A 24937-nucleotide genomic window follows, 5' to 3' on the forward strand; every position below is an offset into this window, starting at 1 on the left:
AGAGAGAATGCTAGTATCTTACATACTATGCAATAATATAACAATTTCTAGAATGATAAGTTTCAGATCTCCGTGGAGTATATACGGTCTATTACTACCAGGCTATTCACAGATAAATCCATCTTCATGGAATATTCCCCAACCCTGTCGCAGAGGTTTCACAACTCATCATCCTCGAATGGCTCATTCCAAAAATACGTCGGACCTGCACAATAGGTCTTTCCAACCTGCAAGCTCCGCGTGCAATCCTTCGCATTCAGCGACGGGTTGACCTGCACGAACAATTCATGAGTAATGCTATTCTGGACACATATTGCAACACAGCTCTCGTCAGCAGCAGCCTCATGCCATCTACCACAGTTTGTGGTAGTCCCATCAGCCAGGCTTGCATTGGCAGGCGGGGGCACCGCAAGAGGCGCATGGCCATCGGAGGTTGAGGGCGTAGTCGCGCCATGGCTAGTCTTGTTCGTTATGTGTTCACCACCTTGCGGCGAGAGACAGATATTGGTGCCGTATATCTTACTTGCGATTTGGATGTTGTCGCAGTCGTAGGAGACCCAGGGGTTATATTTTCGGACGTCCCCGTATTTGAGTGAGAAGGCGTATTCGATACTCGCGCAGTCGTCTGATGGTTGGAGAGTGTACGTTCGCTCACATGGCAATGGGAGACATAGTTCTAGGCCTGCCTTGATAGAGGAACACCAACGTATGAGGTGCTGGTTACCGATGTACAAAGCCGCGGAGGAGACGCTGTTTGCCACTGCAATGGACGTACAGGTATCCCCGTCCACGGTGGTGTATGTCGTATCAGAAAGACAGATAGGCTTCTCCTCCTCCACAGGCATGTCCATAGGGACTTCACGGATATCAGTTGGCCCACTCAGACCGCATCGTTTGTTGATCGTCTCGAGAACGGATTTGTAGTGTTCATTGTATGCTGAATAGGGGCTCCGCTGCATCATTTGGAATCGCTCAACATAGCAGTACGAGCAGATTTCGTTGTCCGGCATTTCATCGGTAGACTCTACTATGGTAAAGCCATCGATAATAGCTGCAGCTCCATGTTAGCATTTATACATATACGGAGGCTAGGGAGACGGGGGACATGTTGGGTATACCATTGCAATACTCTCCAGTCCCTTTGTCTTTGCTGCACGTTTCATTGAACCCAGCCCACATACGTGCTCCAAATACCACTGGAGGAGATCCGCCGGGCATCATATAGCCCGCACAGTTTCGCTCCACGGAGTTGTACCACTGCCGAAGGCTTGCCTCACAGCTGGCATCGCAGACTAAATCAGTGAGTGTGTCATTATCCAGGGATCCATGATAACTCAGCTCCATCATAGAGGACAAGTGCGGATCACACTTGATGCGCTCAGCCAGAGAATTCTTGCAGGCCCGAGGAAGATCAGCATCCTCCAGCCCAGAAGAAGTGTAGATACTAAAACCTGGGAACTCCCTTTGGCCTGCTGTTTGCTCGGCACCACCCAACCAAGCCAGGATCGACGAGAGGAAACCGTTGACATTATCCCGGGCATATGTGGGTACCCCTTGGAACGGAGTGACCATTTCGACGATGGCCTTGGTGCAAAGATTATAAATCCAAATATCAGAGCTCTGCTCAATCTCAAAGCCCCTCTGCTGGCAGTTCTCAGTTTTAAGACAGTCCTGCGAGTAGTCTGAGTAAAAACTATAGAGGCCGCTTCCGAGAATCCAGACGGAAGACGAGTCAATGATACGGACTGCCCAGGATACAGCACACTTGAGTGGGTTGGACTTGCAATCGTCGAATAAGGGGTCGTCAGGGAACGCTCCCGGTGTAAAGGGATTGGGTGCGAGAGGCACTGGTTGATAGTACGGGGATTCTGTCTGGATCATAGCCATCAGGATGTTCTTCGCCCCAGAGAGCTGATACTGGTACATGACGTTATGCTCTGACGTGGTCCCGTAGAGCCAGGCCAGCTGACTTTCAATCAAGATACCACGGGCTGAGTAGATGTCAATTTGATCCTGTGTAATCACGTCCAAATCGTGGTCCGCAACCCAGACCCAGATGTTTTCGAGATACGCAGTTGACGATGGAGTCAAATGTAGCAGGAGAGAAGCCGCAATGCAATTCGGATTCACACGACGCGTCTGCTTAGGGCATTGTTCCCTTTGAAGCTTGGAACCGATGGCGCCACCGACACGGATGTGCGAATCCCACATGGCAGCAGAGCCTTTGACGGACTGTTCGACATTCCACTCGACAAGAACAGCTCCTGCAGTCGGACCAGAAACCGTAAACATCATGTCTTGGATTTCAATGATGCCCACATCCCCAGGATTTCCAACCTTGACAGCGACATAAGGGTTATTGATATCCTCGAATTTGGAGCCGGTGGCTACAATCTGAGGCCATGCCTGGCCCATAACTCGCGAACCCACGGGGACTTTCAATGTATCCCTGATCATATACACACCATAAGGGAAATACACGACTGAGGATAAGTTGGCAGCATATTCCAGGATCCAATTCAGCACGACCGTGTCATCAGAGCTTCCGTCGCCCTTGGCACCGAATAGTTTCACGTTGACAATGTCAGCAGTTGAGAGATCCTCATACTGGGGACGACGGCGTGTGAACAGGTTTGGCTTGACATAGGCCTGACTTCCAAGCATTTTCTCGGTTCTATTCATGACAGGGATATCCTGCCCATTCACAAAGGACCCAACCCCAGTTGCATTATTGACCATACCAAAACCCCAAGAGTCTTTCAGCACTTCATTGCCGCCAGGGAGAAGGACCTGATTCTTTACACTATCCACAACCGCCGTCTTAACGTTGAAGAATCCAACGTTCTGAAGGAGTAAGGAGGTAGAATTCTCCGTGTGGAGGGACGTAACGATGCCATTTGGGGTATTGGCAATGATTGCATCGGCTAGGATCAGGGAGCCAACGCCTTGCCCGTTACTCATGGGACCGCCAGCCTATTCTCATCAGCGTTGTTATTCCATGTAAGAGAATGAATGGATCAAAATACCCCGCCAACGATAACCAAACCATTCGTGCATGATTCAATAACATAGTCTTGCATGGTCCAGGCCCAGTCCCAATGGACTTGAAGAGCAGTGTGGCACTTCACGAAGACAAGCTGACTGGTTGTGAATTGCTGATTGCCAAAATACGCACTGGGATCTCGATTAGCACTCCTTTTAATATTGCCAGGAGCGGCCTCACCCAAAGTTCCCGCCCACAAAGGTCAGGTCAGTCAGAAAGCCTCCTGAGCCATTCTCCATATAGATACCCTGTTGTGTGTTCCCCGGGACATCTGAGTTGTACAGCATGTAGAACTCGATATTTTCCAGCGAAGTTCCTTGCGCCACCTGCCAGTGAATTGCGCATACATAGGCGGACGGATCCGTTGGCCGAATATCGATCTTGAAGTTCTTGATGCTGCGCAGAAAGTTGTTCTGGTTGACATACCATTGCCCATTGTCGCTCACATAGGGATCTGAAGTAATTACGCCCAGCCCAACGAAGCTCGATGCAGCCAGGATCGTGGGCACGTTCAGTGGCTAGCAGTCGTTAGAAATGCTTACCGAAGGACTGTGCGTGGAACTTACATCACCTATGAACTGGGTATTATAATATTGAATAATGGACGAGCTAACTAGGTACGTGCCTCCTGGAAACCAGATTACTGCAGGGTACCTGGTGCTCGAGCCGCAGTCGGCACCGCAGCGCCCTCCGTCTGAAATTGCTCGATTGATAGCCTCCGTGTCGTCTGTGACCCCGTCACCCTTGGCTCCGTAGTCGCGAACATTTCTCCAAATCTACTTTATTGTCTTAGATTCTGCGACTGCGAAGAAACTGTGGAGGAGCGTCGAAATACCTTGTAGCCGGTCGGGGCGAATGGACTATGGCCATTCTTTTCCATGTGCGGCATCCAATACAGAGAAGGGGCGCGCTTTTGAAGTCCCGAGTTACTCTGTTGGTCAACCAGCGACATATTCACATTTTCGGCGAAAGACTGAAAGTCATAAAGGCCATTTGACTGAACAAGTGCCTGGGGCGGGGTATTAGACTGTCGCTTTCCTTGACCGTATTTGCGGCGAATATCAGCCGCTACATCGCTGTGATTTCCACTAGGCGTGTTATCGGCAGATTCTGCAACAACCTTAGCCGCTCTAGCTAGCTCGGGTGGGATAGTATAAGCTCTGTTGCCACGGGTCGTGGCAGAGGTAGCCTCGCGTTTCCGAAGGCGAGCATTCTCTACCGCTTCAGGACTATAGTCTAGCGGTGGAGCCGTCGCAAACGATGCCTGCTGCGCATAAGTACTTTGTCTCACTAGTCTCGCTGACTCGACGGGATCTATACCTTTGTCTGGCGAGGCTCCTGGAAGGTGTATTGGTTGAAATTGGGATTCTCCACGCGGTCCTTGTTGACTTGAGTCAGAACTGCCAGAGCATTCTTGACCATGGTCACGGAATCATCAGAGTCCGTCGCATTGCGCAGTGATTGAGCTTCGTTGTTCCGACGATCATGATGATGACGATGATGCAGATGGCTGTGATCGGCCCGTGCCGTGCATATCAGCAGAATGTGGAGGATCAACAAACAGATCGACAGGGTCTGAAACCCTACCCGATTGATTCCGAGCAACCTCATCTTCAGCAAAAACGACCAACTTCAAGAGGAAAAATTTCTTTCTTGCTAAACAATACAATCAGGATCAAGGGGACCTCTTGACCATAAATTCCCTGCGTTCTCAACTACGCGGACAATTACCACGGATGGCCGGAACGGAAAAAGAGTAGTAATCTCAAAAGGGAACCGCAATCAATGGCAGACTCCACCACAGCAAAGTTTTCACAGGGTTGATAAGTCCATCCTCTCTCAAAGAGTTTTTTGGCCCCTGAATTCCTGATTCCTCGATGCTCATAGGGCCGGATGTGAGACAGCCAAGCAACGGACTGTGTTGAACTTGGTCTCACTGCAATCTAACGAACACTTGTTCCTTGGCAAACACTATCGATTGCCAAGCCTGTTGGCGTTTAAACCTACTCCAGTAAGACCATCAGTAAGCATGTGGAGGATGTTGCAGGGATCGTGAGTCGGTTTTGCATTCGGAAACGAGCACAATCATACCACCAGCAGCCCGACGGGGTAGCTAGACGAGGGATGTCCTTACAGCGACTAAAGAATGATAGCAGCCTACTACCTCGCCTCTCTTGGCATACGAGATGCATCCGCCAGAGCCGGTTACTGGAGGGGCGACGAAGGCACCTAGTACTTGCTACTGCCTCGCTTCTCCTAGCGTCCTCAGGGGAATTCGTCGTAGCTCGCTGAACGACATTAAATCCCTCAATATGTGGACCACGTTGGATGGGTCCATTGCCTGGACCAAGACCGACGCAGTTCAAGTAGGGAACAGGCAGAAGCCGAGCAGAGCGGACTGTCATTCTCAATTGGTAAAGGGGAATCAGACTGCAACCCCCTGTTAAACACATTATTACGCTACTATTTCTACTCGCCTTTTTACTTGAGTGTTTATGGTTGACACCTCCTCTCGTCCAAGGTCGAAGCGAAGAATTGGCACCATGCACCGGTTCAAGATTCCGGCGGCCTCGCTCTGGATGTTATTCATCTCTTGTTTCTTGCTCTTCTTACCAATTCGGGCTCAGGACTGCAGTGCGCTTAGTCCATGTGCAACCGGTTGCTGCAACAAATTTGGCTACTGTGGTGTGGGTGACGACTACTGTGGCGCCGACTGTGTTGCCGGTTGCGATTACCGGCCTGAATGCGATGCGTCTAACCCTTGTGCAACGGGTTGTTGCAATAAGTTTGGGTATTGTGGTTTAGGACCTGACTGTACGTATGCCCTTGCCTCGGAAGACAATGTTAACTGGGACCACATAGACTGTGCAAAAGACGTGTGTGTGGCCGGCTGCGATAGCAGAGCCGAGTGCGACCCGGGTGGCTATGGAGAGTTTGCGGATAGCGCGAAGTGCCCGTTGAATGTCTGCTGTTCCAAGTTCGGCTTCTGCGGTACGACGAAGGAATTTTGCGGTACTAAAAAGGTGAAGCGCCCTTCATGTTCCAAGAACAGCGGACTCGGCCGTGTCGTCGGATATTATGAAGGGTGGAGCATGAGGCGACCCTGCCATAGCTTCTATCCTGAACAGATCCCTGTGGGAGTCTACACTCATCTGAATTATGCATTCGCCTCCATTGACCCAAAGACATTTGAAGTGCTTCCGCCTAGCACATATGAGAAGGATTTGATGAAGCGCCTAACAGCCCTTAAAAGGTCCGACCCTGATCTAAAGGTCTATATTGCTGTGGGTGGCTGGACGTTCAATGATCCCGGACCGACTGCTACGGTTTTTTCTGATATTGCACGCTCTGAGGCCAATCAGAAGGCTTTCTTCAAGTCTTTGATTAGTTTCATGTCAACGTACAACTTTGATGGTATCGACCTGGATTGGGAATATCCTGTGGCTGAGGATCGAAGTGGCCGACCTGAGGACTACAAGAATTTCCCTTCCTTTATCGCCAACCTAAAAAGGGCGTTGAAAGCCTCGGGCGGTCGAGATGGGCTTACTATCACTCTTCCTGCCTCATATTGGTATCTGCAAAACTTTGATATTGTCAACTTACAGAAGGATGTGGACTTTTTCAACATTATGTCTTACGACCTCCATGGGGCTTGGGACAGAAACAACAAGTGGCTTGCGCCTGAGTTGAATTCTCACACGAATTTGACTGAGATCACGAACGCACTAGACCTGTTATGGCGGAACGATATCAACCCCGAAAAGGTCGTGCTGGGCCTGGCATTCTACGCCCGTGTGTTCTCTGCCACGAGCCCCAGCTGTATGGAGCCAGGATGCACCTTTCAGTCTGGAGGAAATGCAGGAGTATGTAGCAACGAGGTGGGAATTTTGCTAAATTCAGAGATTGTTGAGATCATGAATGACCGTCAAGTGAAGCCCACCTTGGACAAGGATGCCGCTGTGAAGATCCTCAAGTTCGACAACAACCAGTGGCTGACGTATGACGACGCGGATACCTTCAAGTTGAAGGCGGAGTTTGCACGTGGGCAGTGTCTGGGAGGCGTCATGGTCTGGGCTGTCTCTCACGATCTTCCCTACGGCAATTACTCCAGCGCTTTAGGTGAAGTCGCCAATCGCAAAGTCAAGGCACTTGCTATGAGCACTGTGACAGACGAATTGGAGACCCGCAAAGTTCACCAGCAGTGCAAGTGGACAAATTGTTTCGAGAACTGCCCCGCTGGCTGGACCCTGATCGCTCGCAGCGATAGCGGCGCGCGCAAGGGAGAAGGTATGTTAGACAACGCCAGCTGCGGTCGGCGCGGAGACCATCTCTTCTGCTGTCCCCCTGACTCACCTCTTCCAACTTGCGGCTGGTATGGGCACCGCAATGGTAAGTGTAATGGGAGAGGGAATTGCCCGGAAAAAACGGTGGAGATCGGATCTCATAGTCGGGATTGTGAAAACAACAATTACCAGGCAGCATGCTGCACTTTCGACACCCCGAGCATGAAGCTCTATTCTCAGTGCACATGGGCCGAATCTCCCAAGTGCGATGAAGGGGTTTGCCCGAATACCTTGGTGGCAGAGTCAAGCACAGGTAGTGGGGGGGACTACTGCCAATGGAAGACCTTCAAATATACCTGGAATGGGCAGGAGGCCACCTTTCAGGAGAGAAAGTACTGCTGTGACCAAAAGGATGACACCAAATGGGAGGACTGTGAGTGGTTTGATAACGTCGGAATCTTTTCCGTGGACAGTGCCGCCGTAGATGGATACTGTGCTAGCGGCTGCCCCAACGACCGTGTAAGAGTGGCCCTGGAAACCAGAAATGGCTGTGAGGGAGACGGCGGCCGAGCCCGGTGTTGCAAGCCCAAGTACATTACACTCAGCAAGCGCTCTTACACAGATGCGGACACCAGCTTGGAACAGAGTGTGAAAGAGTTCATGGATGATCCGTCCTGCGGCATAGACGACTATTGGAAGCGCGATCTGGTGCTGGATGACTACCTTCTCGGGAATGTCACGTCTTGTACGTAGCTGACGCGTTCTAGAGAATCGAAGGAGACTAACCCGGAACCAGATGAATTCGGCAGCCCGTCAGCACTTGTACGCCGCGCGAGCAGCAAAGCCCAGGAGGCCATGCAAGATCTTCTCAGCACGCTGGTCTTATCATACACTGTCTCAGAAGCTTCGCGAGAGATCTGGAAAAGACATGTTATCTCCCTTTATCCAAATCTCACTGTGGAAAAGATCCGGGCTTATATGACCGGGGCCCGAGATTGGGTGCGAGAGGGATCCTGGCGGCTGGTAGATCTCATAGTATGCAATATGTCCTTCTACAATGCGGTGCTGGGAGACGTAGACGCGATTATATGTCCTATTCCGGACAGACACTGGGACGACGATCCTGAAGGTGACCTCGAAGATGACGCCGAAGATGACCTCGAAGCCCGGGATCTGGAGAAAAGATCCTCCCGATCATTTACGCGCACCATTGGCGGCGCAGAGTGGATTGTGCGGTCATTAGCTGTGAGTCTATCGTCATCTAAAGCTCTATTAACTACTAATGTGCACCTGCTTCTAAAATGCAGTATAGAAATAGGGGTCGGTGGCCACGCGATAACGCTATCTGGAGCGCGGGATATGGATTTCAAGACAACGACAACTGCTTGAGTACAGATGTTGGAACTCGGCCAGTTACTCGACAGAACGAGGAAAACTTCGTGGTGGAACATGTCCCTGAATTACAGACTGTTGCTGATTTTGTCCGGGATGCTCATAATGGTGTTGTGCCTTCTGGAAGCGCACCGGTATACCCTCCCCTCTCCGCTGATTTCATCCGGCAAGGTTTGGATGCACCGATACTTAGGGATCCACCCCCTATGAGGGGAGGTGCCCAATCGGATCGGCCCATCGTGCGGATGATGAACGCACTTGGCAGCACAAGAAATGACAGAGGGTTCGTTCTACTCGATGGTGAACTGAACCAGGTAAAGAAACGCGTATGTAAATGATCAATACTACAGACACCTAGAGCATACTGACAACGTCCAGCTTTGGATGAGGCACAGACCTTACAATGACAAAGATATGGAGAGTTCTGTCAAGGATGACAACTACACAGCTGCACTAAACAGCATGCGAGCGGCCGTTGCGGTTATCCATTACTTGAACCATCCTGTCATCAACTCCCACATGGCAAGCTCGCTAAATGAAGTTCGTTCAGAATTAGGCCTAGCCAATAATAGGTGGGCGGACCTCGGCAACCGCAGAGAGTATGCACAAGAGTGGTGGAGTATATGGGTCAGGGACCATTTCCATCAAGTGGGCCTTCATACTCATAGCTGGGTTGACAGATGGGCCACGGCAATGGACAGGTATTGGGCGACACGGACAGGACTTACGGCGGTGCAGGTACGGGAGATCCTTCGCACTTTAAGGGACACGGATACCACCATAAACCAGGATGATATAGATTAGATTGTACATATGAACATTGACAGCGCGTGGTGGAATATTACCTTGGCATAGTGCCAAGTCTCTTGGCAAGGCAGACGGAAAGTATAAGTAGCCACTCAATTTCCAACCCAAACCCTCCCTCCTATCCTAGGCTTCATTAATTGCCCGGTCTAGGGAGTTTCTTTCCTCCGGTTCCTATCTCTCCTATATTTAATTACAAAGAACATGGTGCCCACTCCTTCCCAACGTCTCATAGATTGGCTTCGACTCCCTAAAGCACCATCCTGGGGTTTCGTGATTTACCGCACCACATACAGCCCTCAATCCTACCGCCAATTTCCCCGAATCATCGAACTAACAAATTCCTGCATAAAACGGGAAATCCTCGAAGAATATGCATGGTGTAAAGACTACTATGCCGGACCCCCCGAAGAACTCAAAAATGGCTACCAGCTGATCAGCGCCAAACACCGCCCCATCATCATCGAAGACCGCACCCGGCTCAATGGCATCTCGCTCCACGGCGTGCGATCCCACTACGAATCCTGGATCGATGACTACGCCAGCGGTAGAGGAAGAGAGAACTATAACTGGGGCTACTCTACGCAGCGCCACGTGTGTCTTGTCGTCGACGAGGAGGTGTGTCAGGCCTTAGGAAACGCCGATGAGAGACTCATCGGAGAGGCCGCGGGGGAGTATTATAAAAAGTGGTGGGTGAAGGCCGTTGAACCTTGGCCGGAGATTGATGAGGTGGAGCGGGAGGCCACTGGCTTTGATGGGACGATGAAGGTCTCTGTTTTTTCGCTTTTTTGCTTGTGGGCTGATATGGACGATCCGTACCCCATGTGGATGATGAGAAGGGATGCGAATGGGTTGTATACTGGCTGAAATTATACCTAATCAAGGGTTAGATAGTACCGTACGGAATATGCAAAGCAAAATCACGGTTTATGAAGTAGCAGCAGAGACTGTATTTATAGCAGAGACGCTGCCGAACCTTTCTCGTCTACCTGTACTCTAGCTAATGTATATCGTTTCCGGGACGCTCCCATTGCGAGCTTCTCTTCTCTATATAGAGGTGGAGAACAAGGAACAGCGATGATTATATTTTATGTACCTGTTATATAGTACCTAGATTAAGCATCTCATTATGAACACAGAAAGGATTTTGATCAGGGCCAGGATGTTAGGAAGAAATCCTACAAAAGCCCTATGGTAATTGTGCTATTTATAGCAAGCTCTTGTTCTTCCCGGAAGCATCTGCTTTCAGGATATCCAATGCAACCTAAGACGACCCGGACCGAACGCATCTGGTATCCATACCCCGACGCGCTACATTCGCCAGCTCCGGGATTCTCGGCTAGATATCCCTTCCGCTCGGACCCTTCCCCCCAGGTACCTGCCGATCTTGGCTAATTGTGGACGGATGACCTAGTCACGTCGGACGACGAGTATCAAGGAGTCTTCGTGCTATGGTGTCTGAGCACGAACCCTTGGAGGATGACGACTATTACGTTGTGGACGCAACAGAAAAGCAGAGGTCTCTCCGAGACGGAAATTTATATCTTTCTGGATGCTTCGTGGCTTGTAGCCGCCTTCTACTATTAAGCTGCCACCCCGTGGCCTGACCGCTCGACCGCCCGACCGGCAGAATCCCTCTGATTTTTGGATTATGGGATGTGGCAGATATCTCGGGCTACCAGCGTCGAGGGTTAAACGACTTGATGGGCTGCCTTCTAGACCCTACAACCCTGAAAAAAAGCTTCCCCAGCTCAAACTCTATCCCCTTATAGGGGGGGGGGTATATCTCGCCTTCTCTCGCAATATCCGTTGGCAGATTCCGGCTTCGTAGGAGCCTCGGCCCACTTCTCACTCAAGCCAAAGGCAGCATAGCTCCTGTGCAAGAGGCCTTGGAATTCTTTTGGCACTTGATTCTCCGTCATCAATGTTTCGACCCTGGTCCAGGTGATATGCAGCCTTGCATACGACAGAAGAATCTCAACCCCCGCCATCATCTTGGTCTCGATGCCTTCAATGTCGCTATTAACAGACGCTGCCGTTTCCTTGCTGAGAACACCTGACAGCCGCTTCCTCAATGCCTTCTCACTTTCCCAAAATGGGAAGCATTTGTCTCGCAATTTGATTACCTCCGCTTGATGCTGGGCATCCGCTGCCTCTTGTTTGGCCTTGGCAACAGCTTCCTCTTCTTCTTTCATTTTGAGGGCCTCGAGGGCATTCGCGGCTTCTCTTACGGCCATTTCAATGGTGTCAATAGCCTGAAGCTCTCTCAGAGTTTCCATCGGAGCGCTTGCTTCAACATCTGAGTACCGAATGGGATATGCCGGACTACCTCCAGGTTTATATTCCTTGAGAGAGAGCCGGTACACGATCTCGACCTTAAACGAAGAGCACCTAAAAGTGTTTCACTCATTGAAGAGGCAGTAGGATTTGTTTTCTCCAGGGCGAGAAAGTTTCCACGTCACTTTACCACTGGCCGGTTCGCGTCCCTTCCGATAGTCTTTCTCGCCTTCCGGTACGAACTCTATGAAGACATTCGATGGCGTTTCTTTGCTGACGTAAAGTTCCTGGCTATCAGGCTTCTTCAGGATCCCATGTCTGACACCGTCTATGTCCACCCTGATGGGGAATTAAACGCCGAGCTTTATCTATTGTGGTGTCAGTGGTCCAAATACTATACTTTCCTGTCACTGAATAAACCTTATACCTTGATCTTTGTTTTCTCATCCTCTTTATCGTAGAAGAGAGTGCTGGGTTCCGCAATAGGTATCTTGAATGATACATCAGAGACACAATATTCCGGTGATGGGACAGGAGCAAAATTGACAAAATTCTCGCTGGAAAACGAAAGACAGTCCTTTTCAGCAGCAGCAAGACACTCTATATTTCGAGTGAGACACGGGATATCGTTGTACGTGGGAAGCAACCCAATGTGGTCCACGAGTTTGACGAGCTTGGTTTTCTGTGGAAATGTTAGTCTTGGGGGGAGTAGATGACTGGGTCTGCTCTCACCTGCATCACACGCCAGTTGTAAAATGAAGCAACAGTAGGGCACCACGCGGGAGCGCTAGAACACAGATGTCAATTCCTGAAGGTAACAAGTGTCGTAGAACGTCGAGCGGACATACTTATTGCAAAGCGTGGTGTCGCCTCCGTCAGCACACCAGCTAATTGACTGGGTCATTGTGGCCGATTTGATGTCCTCCTTTTTATTATTTGCTTCCTCATATTTGCCGCTGACTTTCGCCGAGAACCCTCCACCTGAAAAAGAGGCGCCGGCTGCAATCTTAAGATTGGTGATCTTTTGTCCAACTGTCGATCCTACAACTCCGTCAAACTCCTCAGTAGAAAACAGTCGACCACCCAGATGGACTTCAGGCTCAAACAATTCCCCTACAGTAAGATTAGCCAATCTGGCTTACTCATTGCAGTATATCGAGTTTTTCCGTACCAAACTGCTTGTAAAACTTGCCCAATTAATCCATTGTCGGATTTTTTCTCAGCTCTTTGAGAGCAGTCTGACATTCTGTGGTCAGTTCAAGCTGGCTTTCATCTAAATGAAATTGAACCCTGGGGTACTAGTTGTGACCACTATCAGCATTTCATTGTGACGCCTGCGGAAGCTTCACTTACATTGAAACTGATATGCATGTACTTTCTCTCGACAGAAAAGGCATCGGCGTTGATGTTATCAGTGCGAGAATTATAGCCGCCACTGAAGCCTCCTGATACAGGGCCTATCGTGCCACCTCTGCGTTTATTTATTAGTGATCTTGACCTCGAGACAGTCAATGCAAAGAAACACTGACACGCCGCCCTTCACCGAGTGCTGAGTAAATCCACTTTCAGCCAACGACTTCTCCAAGGAGTTGCGGGTCTCGAAGACTTCAACGCTTGTTTTGTCGGTGATCCGGAACCTCGGAATACAAAACAACTTCTACAATGCTGTCAGATATAAATCACAGCATGCATATATCTTTTCCTATGAAGGTAATGCAGACCGTTTTGTCATCAGACACCTTCTCTTTGTCCTTGTCTTCAAATGTGATGTCATGGGGCGCTATAGCCCTCGGTTTGATAGCAAAGGCTGGGAGAAGTTAGTTGTGTAACAAACATATAATAAGTCATGGATGTAACATACCGGGACAGTAGGCTTTTCTGGCGGGAGTTGGCACGGTAATCAAAGGAATGGTGACAGTCTTTCCAGAGGGTAGTGTGATCTCCTTGGCGATTTCGCCCTGAGGATGTAGCCCACACAGAACACCGTTATTGCGCATGACAATGCCCCAGTGCTTCTCATCCATATCTGCCGGGTTACTTTTTCAAAAGCATGTTAAAATGCCATAGCGAGAATTGAGATAGTAGTATCTTACATAACTGGCGCTTTTCCAGCGGTAGCCTTCCAGTCATCGGGCTTGAACTCGGGTTTGACTCGGGAGAGTTCATTCTTTGGAAGATCCCTGGGATCACTCTGCACGGGGTAAGTTTCGAAGACCCCGATCAGAATGAGGAGGGACATACGGGCTTATCAAGGCCGAGATCCAAGTCGCGACCTTCTCTAGCCTCATCGGTAAGAGGACCACCTGGCTTCTTGAAACGACTCTGGATGTAAATTATGAAATCGCCCTAGAGATAAACAGGGGGAATTAGTGACTCAAAGTCGATTTGCTCCGCTGCTCCTGGCTACCAACATTTTCATCTGTCTTCGTCCCAACGTATTCTTCTAACTTCTTTTCATCGGGTACTTCGGCACCGCTTTTGGTGCAAAAACACCGCCGAGAGCTTCAGAGAATGTCAAATAGGTAAGCATCAAGCCGATTTAGACAAAGGCAGAAGAAGATCCACATTCCACATACTAATTCTTGTGAAGTTTATTTTGTTTCACTATTTCATCCCGAAAACTCTTCAGGGTACCTTCAAGAAGTGCTCCCTTTGAAATTCAGAAAGCAGGTAGTTCGTCGGTGCTTTTATCGCCCTTGTGCACCTTGTAAATTTTGAAGGAAAGCATCTCTCCTTTGGTCGCTGGTAGCATTAGAGTCACTGCTCATCGTGCCCTGACCCCGGTGGTTGTAGTCCATCTCACCGTCTTGTCCATTTCCACCATCTTGTCCATTTGAGGGGGTGGATGGACCCTGGACATCATTACTGCTTTCATTGCTGTCAGACATAGTTGAAGAAATGTTGTATCCGCAGTGGGTTGGTCGTTAGAACGTGGTAGAACGATGTTGCAAAGAGTGGAATAAATGAAAAGAACAAAGAGGAAGCTTTATATATCTAGGAACTCCGAGGTGGGCCACTCAACAGACTCGACATATCAAATAACCGTGTTTCTCGCTGCACCTGCCCCTTTTGGGTGGGACTTGTTCATAGGTGGTTTTTAGCCGATAATCTATCAACTCCTACCACTTGGATTCTAGAAATGATTCATTGCATCCCACATGCTCGATGAACTGTCCGACTTAGTGGCCTAGCTGGATCTACATATCACGAACCGGGTGGCAGTGAATATGAGGGATTTTTGTTGGTCCCTGTAGGGTGAAGAAATGGTCCACTTGTCTGATCAGCCGCCCGTCAAGCAGGCCTGCGAACATCCCGAGCTGAATCTCAAACCTGTGCTAATACAGCAGGAAAAGCGGAGAAAAAATGGGGAACATCGGTTCCCACTAGCAATTTGCTTTTGTTGACATTCAGCTGACTGAATCTACACGATCAACACCTCTCCTGATCACCAAGGCGAAGTGGCGGGCCATTCAACTCCAGTAGCATGAAATTGAAGCAATAGAATGAATCCACACAATCCTGTTGTCATAATCCCTTTACCAGGCCCGACCGGGAGCCGTCTTTATTGCCAATTGGGAATTGGTATTCCAGGTGTGCCATGCAAGGTGTTCAACGGGGTTGGCGATCATGTTGCACCGCCTCAGCTAATGGTATGGGGTGACCAGTCCGCTGAGAAAAGCTCCGTGCTGGAAGGAACTAACGTAAATCCCCCTACGGACCGCCCACCCCGCGCGAACCTCCCACGCCGCGAAAAATCGCCCATGCACGCGTACCCTCCTTATTCAACCACCCACCATGCCTCCAAAACGAGCCCAATACTCGCGAGTCTCTTCCGAACGAGAGGGTAGGATCTTATTAGCTATTAAATCTATTCAAACTAAAGAGATCTCTTCTATTCTGGAAGAAGCGTGGAACTTTAATATGCCCTGGTCTACACTACGCGACCGCCTGAATAGGACAACTTCTCGTGTCGATATACGCGCAAACAATAATACCCTGACCCAATTAGAATATGATTCGCTAGCAGAATGGATTCTCTCTATGGATTCGCGTGGAGCAGCACCTAGGCCCTCTACTGTACGAGAAAGGCCAATATTCTTCTTGCTGCTCATGGATCTATCTCTTCTCCCCTCGTCCGTTTAACGCAGCCCATATCTTCTAATTGTTCGGAACTTCCCGTTGTTCGATCAAACTTCGATCAAATATACGTTGCTCCAAATTATCTCCCAATTATTCTCAGTTTTCATTTTCAGTACATAATGTCTGCAACTGAGGTTTCCATCCATTTCGTCAATAACTCTGGAGAGAGACGAAAATATCTTCTCATCAGTCAACCACCTCACCTTTCTGGGACTAGTGAACGTGGTTGGTTGGCCTTATCATATGTTGAGGACTGTGAAACCAATGATATAATTTTTCTCTTGTACTGGTGGAAACGGTGATTAACTAGTTTCTTAATACTACTTTGTCTTTTACTTCTATTGCGTTCAAGTTTGACCCAAATAGTGTGATTATGGGGACCAGAGAGAGGGTAATGTATAAGCCGTGATTTTTTATTCTAAATATGGGTACATGAATGAGGTAGAGATGTTGACGAATATTGCACTAAATTGGTTGATGGTATGTGTGACTTGGGATGTTCTGGTGGACGTGGATCAGTTATCTTGGCTCCTTGCAGATCCTCGGTGTAGAGCACGTGTCGGTGAACATGGCGTTTGTGACTGATCGAGAAGGAATTCCATCCAAACAATGCCGTTCGATAAAATTCATTAACGGATGGGTTCCCTTGGCCATCCAACTTCATCTTGCATGTACCCCCAATACCCGTCGAAAGTCCGCAGACACACGTATCACCTTCCACGAAAGTCACCACTATGACCCTCAAAATCACTTTTTCATGGCCTGGGGGCAGTGAACAACACTCATTTCAGTGTGACGGAGACACGTATCGTTTAGACGGAGCAGAACAAGCTGGTTTCGAATGGCGCTACTCGGCCTGCACTGGGGCATGGACAGATCGTCGATTTTCACCGTCTTTTTGCCAGTTCACTAGACCAGTCGATCTATGCTGTAACAGTGATATTGGGTGTTATCATGCCTCTTGTTTTCGTAGATCATGGGTCAGACTGGAGGATATCTTAATCTAATATTTTTGGTAATGTATGTTGTAAAAATTGGGTGACCAGTGGTGAGTAAATACCCTGGGGAACTGAGGGATCACATCGCACAGGCTTGGCCTGGGCAATAGATTGGGACCGGCCGTTACATCAGGAGCATGTTAAAGGATGCAATCCTCATTAAACGGCTGTCTCAACCATATTTCGGTTATCTGTGGCGAACAGCAGCCTCATAAGTAACCAATGGTGTAGGCCTCAACTAATAGGCACTAACAATAAGTTTGTCCTTCAAGCTGGCATAGAGTATAATCATGACGCCCAGTTCTCTCGTCATGGGATGATATGATACATTATACTGGAGGAAGAATTCTCGTTGATCTACGGAAGAGCTTACAGTAGTACCATTGCTTGTCCTTCTGGCTAGTTACTCAATTGTTGCCTCGTTACGTCAATAGGATACCATACTCCTTTCTCCACTTTGGACTCGCACAGGACGAGCTGAAACTCCGCAGAAGTGGTTGCTACAGTTTCAGCAGCTTGAAAACACCAAGACCCGCCAGACTAGCAAGGATCCAAGATCATCTCTGTGACCTCGACTGTTTCCGATCCAACTCCCCAAACATCAATCATTCCACCAAAGCTTGCACGGGCGGGCTGATCAACAGAAGTCAAATCCTTGAATTGCAACAGCAGCAGACATCATTTCCCCTGAACAGTCCCCTTTGTGTCGACAATCCAAAATGGCAACAACCATGCACCGCTCACAAGCGGATCATCTGTCAAACTGACCAACCGGGAAGATACTATCCGCAACCCATCCGAGTCCTGGCGATAGTGGCGGAAATATGTAACATGATCTTCTGAAACGCGAAAGAGGCGCATCTTCTGGCGGTCAGGCGCTTTGAGAAGGAGCTTCTCTGAGGTGAAATCCGCGTCTGAGAAATGGAGAGTTGGCTGCGTCGCGGCAGTCGAGTCCGGATCGACATGGTCCTCAACAATGAAGAGATAAACGGGTAGCAAGGCACCGTCAACAATATCTGTCCACTGGAAAGGTCGTTTCGAATCCTGTCCCTTCTCTGGGAATGGCAGAAAAAGCATCATCCATTGATACTTATCTACCAGGGCGGATAGAAATCTTCTCTTGATCTTTTCCATGGACAGATTTGCGGTGACTTCGATATTCTCCAATGCCCAGCAGGAGTCTTCAATCCAACCATATTCCCGGCCGTTCTTGCCAGCCAGGATGGTAAGGGGGCTGAATTCAAAGAAACCCACTAAGCCAGATTCAACCAGTCTTTTGATGGACCGGCGCAACCAAATCACCAATTCGGGTGATTTGGGCGGTCTATGCCCAAATTGACCAGCACCGGGTCTCATAGGATCCGGATCATGCCCTTCGCTTTGGATGAAATAGGCTGAAGCAAGATTGTGACATAGGACGGAGATGGGAAGCGAAAGGTCACGAACGACGGCGTCCTGGCCATTGCAAAACCGGTTGTCCTAGATGACATGTCCCTCTCCATCAAGGAGACGAGTGTCGCCCAACAAAACCCCTTCCTGTAAGGTCCAGCCCGAGACCAACCAACGTTCATCTTTTTGGGCAATCTTAACCCAGTTTTCAACCCTACGTGTATATTTTTCCACTATATATGGGTCCACAAAGTGAGGTCGCGACATCTCCAAGAGAAGTATCTCTTTGAGCGCTGAATCGCCTTTCCATGAAGTTAAATGAAGCCAGATAATACTTTTTCTTGCCTTCCTATAGATGTGCCTGGAAAATGTCAGATGTTTTCTTTTCAACAAGGACATTCTGTCTCCCTCCACGTCAAGGGGGTCATGGCAATAAGGGCACAGCCGGGTGATCAAATTGCGAGCTCCCTCTCTTTTCGCCTTTTACTCACAGTTGTTTCCCAATCTCCTCCCCTTTGGCCTGGTACAGGAGAGGGTCATCGCCTTCTCAAACCTGAGGGACACACATCCAGTCCCACCAAATATAACGAGTCCCGATCTTCTGCATCATTTCCCGTGCCTTCAACAAAGGCCATTTCGACGTAGTGGGTACCTTCCAAACAACACCCTCGGGGAGGTCTGTCTCTAGTTTGTCCCATTAAGCAATGTACCCCCATGTGTATGAAACCACGCCATATCCTTCACTGTCAAGGATCTCCTTCGAAATCTCAGTATAAGGCTGGATCCTCCATTCGTGTAGATCGAGAAGCCATCTCGGGGCACTTTTGTCATTAGGTGGTATCTGGATACTTGCCATGCCACAGATGATGATTCCAGGGGTGGGTAGAAAGAGGGTACTTAAGAACCATTTTCGATCAGGACCATGCTGAATTTCTCTTCTTATCAATCATCGTGGCAAATGTGGGTTTGAGTTACCCTACCCCACAGCAATGTACCTTGAGATGTGTCTACCTCATCGAGCTGAGAATGTGCTCAATAGTAGAGCAGTGTGGAACCGCGACAACAAATCATCATCAAAGTAGATGGTTTTCAGGAGACTTGCAGCTCTCAGACCTCGTCTGTGCATTTGTGCTAAGTACTAGATCGTCTGATTACGTGGCTGAGCTGAGATTCAATACCAACAAATTGCTTCTTCACCTAATCTGGTATCCAACTAAAAAGGCGAGATGCAAGCTACCACAACTAGACTGTACTGTACATCGGTACAATTAGAGGAGTTCCGAGACAGCCTGTAGCGACTACGGGCCGGTTTCGAGACGCACTGTATTGGTCCAGAGAACCTGTATCAGGGAAGAAGCTGCTTCGATCAGAATTGAACGGTCGTACCGTGAGCGACGCGAGAAAACAAAAATTAGCGGGACGAGCCGACCGCGACAAGCACGAAGATTCACCTCCACGATTGGCGAGGCCGAAACGCACTACAAGACCACCAAATAACATACCCGAGCCATGTTCCCAGAACGGCCACGATGAGATCCTTTTCTCTGCCCCTGGATATTGCCAATCAAGACTGACTCCATCGAAATTAAAGGCAGTCATGAATTTCGTGAGGGATTTGATAAATGCCGTCTGGTTTGCTTCAGAGGCTGCGAGGTCTGAGGATGTATGTTCGGTAGGGCCCTGGGAACTGTACGTCGAACCGCTAAGGGCAATATACACTTTCAGATCAGGATCACTTCTCTTAAGATCAGTGAGACTCGCGAAGAGATTAATGTCAGCCAGCAGGCTGGGCCTAATCTCGAAGGTGTCGGGATCAATCACAGCGTAAGCCACATTGATGTGTGTATAAACGCCTGGGGGAAATTCGCTCTGGCCAGGAAACGTTGCATCGGCGCCGGATAGACCAGGTTTTCATAATACCCAACATCACGCTGCAGGCTGGGTGAGGACTTGTTGCAGTGGCTCACCCAAATATGCCAAGGGTATATTGAGTATACTGCGAGACATGTATATTTGATTGCGTTTATAGGACCAAGGAGACAAGGTTTATGGAATTAGATACTAATCATGTTGATTCTTCTTCCTTGTATGCTTCACCTCCGGGCTGTTAATCTGAGCTATTGGAATTCTCCAATAGGTGTATTCACTCCCAGGAGAGGCACATTAAGCAAACGGATTTTTCTTCTCGCCGGAAACCTTGTCTTTAATAGTAAAGGTCGCAAACTCACCAAGCCTTTCAAGGGCGTCCTTAGCCATGCGCTTAATGTCAAGATTCAGATCATCAGGGATGGAGAATCTACCATTTATTAGATTTCAGCCTAAATAAAGGATAAAAGACGGGTCATACTCCATGTTGCGCTCACGCAATGCGGAAGTGTCATGAGGGTTTGGGTACTCGGTCTGAAAGCCCTCGAGTTGCGCGCTGGCCAATGCTGCAAACCTAACAGCGGCTTTGTTTAGAAATAGATTTGTAGGGATGGATGGGTAATATATACTGCATCAGATATTGTTCGGCCGATTGAACTTGCTGGATTGACCTTGGATCGTCTTGGTTGACGGATTTGGCTTCGACGTGCAGGACCTTTTGGGGTTAGTAATGGATATGGAATATAGGAAGGTAAACTCACATAGACAGACATGATGGCGGTGGATGATGTGGAATGAGATGGTTGATCAAGATGGATTGTTGTTGTTATTATTGGAATGAGTATGATGGGATGGCAACTTTATACCTTTGGGTGAAGAAATAAGAGGTAGTCATTATCATCCAATTACAGCACAGTGCATGGATGCATCTTCACTCAAATGATAGACTAGCTGAGAGTTAGCCGAGGGTTAGCTGAAGACAAGCTGAAGACAAGCTGAAATGGCGCCGATCACACACGCACACACCACTAGTGATTGTCGAGGCCCCTCATTATTATTATTATTATCATTATTATTTATTCCTCGGACTTTTCACGACCAACTGGAGTACTAGACCCACAATTCCTTGATCGCGGCCTCTTAAATTGATTCAAGTATTCAAAAAAGAGGGCGGCCCAGCGGTTTGAACCGCCATCTAGCTAAATGATCTGTGCAGATGGATAGCCACAACGGAGCCCAGACAATTTCGGAAGGCTACTGCTAACTACTTACGACACCTCACAGGCGGCGGCATTATCCCAGCGTGCGAGCAATATGCGCGTTCCAACGAGCACAGAAAGTGGTTTCTGAAAGGCCCATACAATGTAGCCCAATAGTCTTCAGCTAGCTAAGTAAGTGATCCTCAGAGCATTCAAGATCTTGACCCAAAATAACCCATGAGTCATAACAGAGTATAACTTCATTGGCGGTGGAGCGACTTTCCACCTCATGATTTGGAACCACAAGCATAAAATGTGGGGCCAGGACTGTGCCTGTGGAACTGCGATCTGCCTCTACGGAGTAGACATGACTCAAGAGAATACTGGGTAGGTGGGTGTTTCACAGCCTACTTTGGTCAGCTCACCGCTAACAGAGACACATATGCTACAGTAAGTCCTGACAGTCCCGCAAAAGCCTACATTGGTAAAAAATCTCACGAGCCGTAGAAGCGAACAAGTACTATCATGTGTCATGCATAGAGCAAATCTTCCCCACTCTGAGCCCAGCTTACAAATATCATAGTTTCACAACACCATTAAAGATTGGCTCCGCTATAAGGGCCGTGACATTCGAAGTGGATATGTATGACCGATTCCAAAGTAAGTGAACATGCCAAGTGGAACCAGAAAGCCTGCAGCACAGTGGAGACCCACCATCTACACCAATCAAATATTGTTGTCGAGGCCCTCGTGCAGCTAAGTTATTTTCCAATAATCCACCTGATCTAAAGTAGCATTTTTGAGAATCTTCTCCTCAGTCAAAGTCTTCCTCCAGAAACCGTGCTTGTGCTACTGTAGCACATATCGTACTCCACCGTCAGATCTTGCCTGACTTGATATTGTCCTGACCTTGAACAACATGTCCAACCAGTAATAGGTTCCCAGGAACCCGGAAGCCAACTTTCTCATCGATCCTGATGACCTTGGCCCCGGGGTTAAGCAGATTAGTGGTAAGAAAGAACCCTAGCCCCATTTCTCCAAACGTGAGTGTAGGAATGTTTTTGCGTAATTCTTCCTTTGTCTGGGCTACCACTGCCCGGGTCATGTCCTCATCAGCGAAGAACGACTTAGTCGCAAGATTGTGTACTTTATCTGCGAAGTCGACTGACAGTTCTTCTTCACTGAATTGCCAGGATTGTGCCAGTTGCTCCGTGTCGGCCTCGAGAGTAATGTCGTAGTCGGTGGAGTTGATTCTCAGAGGAATGTCGTGGTCTAGCTTGAGCGTTGTCTTCCACTGTCGCACGTTGTGAGTGTTTTGAATAGGTGAAATCCAAAGAGTCCCTTACTTTCGAGATCCTTCCCGCAACGGTGGAATAGTTATAAGGGTTCATCTTTCTTCCATGCCAATCATTTCTACGCGTCGTAGTGGAAAATTCCCAATTGATATAAATCACCGGGCGTTGATCCATGTCCTAGGTCATCTTGTGAGCATGAATTTTCAACCCATTTTCATGAAAACCTACTCGTTGGCGAAGATGAACAGTCGCTCCTATCTATAGGTATGGTCAGCACGGCATCGCCAATTTTTGCATCCCACAACCGGGGTGTGAGTGGGCGTGAAGATCAAACGCAAGAGAAAGGTTGGCATACATTTTTCAGATCTTCAGACCATGGATCGACCGTGGACGAGGTTATTTCGCCCTTCGAAGGGAATCTTTCCACAAATATTTGGGGGACGCTGAGCGTCTCCGTGAATTTGGCCTCAACGGCGATGCCGCCACCCTTTTTCCCTATCAGGGGTTCAAATACCCATCCTTTGTTGGCTTCTTGGACGAGCGAATTGGACAGCAGGTTTTTGTAGATCAACTGGGGATGAATGAGGATGGAGGCCGTGTGGGTCGATGGGATCGGAGCCACTTTGGCATTGAGCCAGATGCCTGCCCATCTCATTTGTAGATCGTTGATTTCACCCTCGTCTACCCCATCCACGACATGGATAAATAGCGACAGAATTGGCTTGACAGTGCTACCCTGCAAAACCGCCATGCGAAATTTTCTGGGGGTGAGGTTCGGATGGACCGGCCCCTGCTGGGAGTGTTGCTTGTCCTTGATGGTTGCCAGTGCATGTCGAAGGACATTGAACGTGGACTGGAAATCCGTCGCGCGAGTTCCGACGAAGAACACCTTTGCCGCGGTTTCGACCCCTTCCCGTCCAGCATTGATCCGGCGTTTGGCTTTTTCATTCGGGGCTCTTGTGCTGTCCAACTCATGGCCAGGCGCCATCTCGGCAGCCACTTGCAGGTCACCCTCCTTCAGGGAGAACGCGAGCACTACCCAAGAGACCTCAAAATCGTCTCGGGCATTATCGGGGAGTTTGCTCTCGAATCGGCATTCCTTGTCTCCCTCGATTGGCGGGGGCAGGCTCCCACTGCGGTTATTGGCTTGTATCTCGTAGTAGTCGCCCTTGACCATACCGAGGGGGATGTTTTTGAGGGAAATTTGATATGTGTCCTCCGGGAACTCAAAGGCAGAAGGCTTTGTAGAGAGCTTAGAGCTTCCCTGGCGCACAGGCAAGATGAGGTTAACCGTCGGCGATGCTGTGCCACTCGCGAATTGGATCTTGGGGGCGCCGAATTTCATCACGATGTCCCGCGTGACTGGATCGCTGTCATCGTCGTCAAAGTCATCATATTGCTTCTCCACCGTCGTCGAGACCTTGATTTCCTCGACCATTTCGTTTCGGTGCTTTGTGTGTTTGCGTCGTCAGCACTTCATCCGGCTTCGCTCAGCCCCTTCAAGAAGTCAAGGAGGCTCCCACCTTCTCCCAGCTCCGGGCCAGATTCTGGTTGATTTCCTCCTCCGAGTAGGAGACCACTACATCCCAACCGAGCGTCCAGCCCTCCTCGGGTTTGGGCGAAGGGGCATTGATCATCCCCTCGACGACTTTTCCCAGCGGAGTCTTTGCCATGTTGACCATCAACTGTTCCGTCTGCGTCGAGCAAGCCAATATTCGTTACAACGCGTAGCGTGGAAAGAGTTCTCGCCGATCTAACCGGGCTGTCTTAAATTCGGACCCAAGAAGACCCCCCCCCCCTCCTCCCCCCACCAACAAAAACAAAATAACTTCCCCAAGATCCGAAAGAAAGCACTCATCATCACCGCCGGAAAATCCCGTGGGAGAGTGTGGCGAAACTTGCAAATCTCTCAAGCTGGGCGCCGATCGACCGTCTAGGCGTTCTCCGAATGGCCGCTGAAATGGGATGTTGTCAACTCCGCCCCCGCAGATCTAGATAGATCGGACGTCGGTTCGCTCCTCCCATGTGCTTATATCACACTATTCGTGCTCACGCATCGTCGTCACATTGGATTGCGCCAAACAGCTGTATCCTCCAGGATGGATCTACACTCAATCCTTGATTGCAAAAATCCTCGTGCATGCTATTCCCCGCAAAAAGCGGGGCATTTTAGGACGAGTTCAGCTTGGGATGGGCAAGCCATCCCTCCTTGTACATGGACGAATTTTTCCCAAAGCCTGTGCGAACTCCT

The 24937-nt window shown here is 49.1% G+C and overlaps 6 protein-coding genes across 6 annotated transcripts, besides 5 other annotated features; 1 reads left to right on the forward strand and 5 right to left on the reverse strand.

The window, feature by feature from the left end:
• Positions 1-158: 158 nt before the first annotated feature.
• On the reverse strand, positions 159-4465 carry NFIA_004980 (uncharacterized protein; the record flags this gene model as incomplete). Its single annotated transcript, XM_001259034.1, has 7 exons — positions 159-1051; positions 1119-2973; positions 3027-3174; positions 3224-3561; positions 3610-3819; positions 3879-4307; positions 4364-4465. The coding sequence occupies 7 exons, from the start codon at positions 4463-4465 to the stop codon at positions 159-161; spliced, it is 3975 nt and encodes a 1324-aa protein (XP_001259035.1).
• Positions 4466-5586: 1121 nt separating this feature from the next.
• NFIA_004990 (putative class V chitinase) lies at positions 5587-9522 on the forward strand (the record flags this gene model as incomplete). The annotated part of the gene is made up of 5 exons (XM_001259035.1): positions 5587-5857; positions 5906-8071; positions 8123-8571; positions 8634-9044; positions 9097-9522. The coding sequence occupies 5 exons, from the start codon at positions 5587-5589 to the stop codon at positions 9520-9522; spliced, it is 3723 nt and encodes a 1240-aa protein (XP_001259036.1).
• Positions 8452-8490: a microsatellite.
• Positions 9523-12220: 2698 nt separating the features above from the next.
• On the reverse strand, positions 12221-14038 carry NFIA_005000 (uncharacterized protein; the record flags this gene model as incomplete). Its single annotated transcript, XM_001259036.1, has 9 exons — positions 12221-12481; positions 12532-12586; positions 12648-12912; positions 12971-12986; positions 13153-13270; positions 13329-13456; positions 13521-13606; positions 13661-13836; positions 13893-14038. 9 exons carry the CDS (start codon positions 14036-14038, stop codon positions 12221-12223), a joined length of 1251 nt encoding a protein of 416 aa, XP_001259037.1.
• Positions 14039-14599: 561 nt separating this feature from the next.
• Positions 14600-14633: a microsatellite.
• A 1006-nt stretch (positions 14634-15639) lies between these two features.
• Positions 15640-15885: a mobile genetic element.
• A 1730-nt stretch (positions 15886-17615) lies between these two features.
• NFIA_005010 (uncharacterized protein) lies at positions 17616-18961 on the reverse strand (the record flags this gene model as incomplete). The annotated part of the gene is made up of 2 exons (XM_001259037.1): positions 17616-18416; positions 18893-18961. 2 exons carry the CDS (start codon positions 18959-18961, stop codon positions 17616-17618), a joined length of 870 nt encoding a protein of 289 aa, XP_001259038.1.
• Positions 18962-20489: 1528 nt separating this feature from the next.
• NFIA_005020 (uncharacterized protein) lies at positions 20490-20965 on the reverse strand (the record flags this gene model as incomplete). Its single annotated transcript, XM_001259038.1, has 4 exons — positions 20490-20622; positions 20674-20766; positions 20822-20907; positions 20954-20965. The coding sequence occupies 4 exons, from the start codon at positions 20963-20965 to the stop codon at positions 20490-20492; spliced, it is 324 nt and encodes a 107-aa protein (XP_001259039.1).
• Positions 20966-21163: 198 nt separating this feature from the next.
• Positions 21164-21191: a microsatellite.
• A 51-nt stretch (positions 21192-21242) lies between these two features.
• Positions 21243-21269: a microsatellite.
• A 999-nt stretch (positions 21270-22268) lies between these two features.
• On the reverse strand, positions 22269-24359 carry NFIA_005030 (uncharacterized protein; the record flags this gene model as incomplete). The annotated part of the gene is made up of 3 exons (XM_001259039.1): positions 22269-22685; positions 23042-24136; positions 24210-24359. The coding sequence occupies 3 exons, from the start codon at positions 24357-24359 to the stop codon at positions 22269-22271; spliced, it is 1662 nt and encodes a 553-aa protein (XP_001259040.1).
• Positions 24360-24937: the final 578 nt, after the last annotated feature.

This window comes from Aspergillus fischeri, genomic scaffold (assembly GCF_000149645.3).
Source record: "Aspergillus fischeri NRRL 181 1099437636265 genomic scaffold, whole genome shotgun sequence".
Lineage (NCBI taxonomy): Eukaryota > Fungi > Ascomycota > Eurotiomycetes > Eurotiales > Aspergillaceae > Aspergillus > Aspergillus fischeri.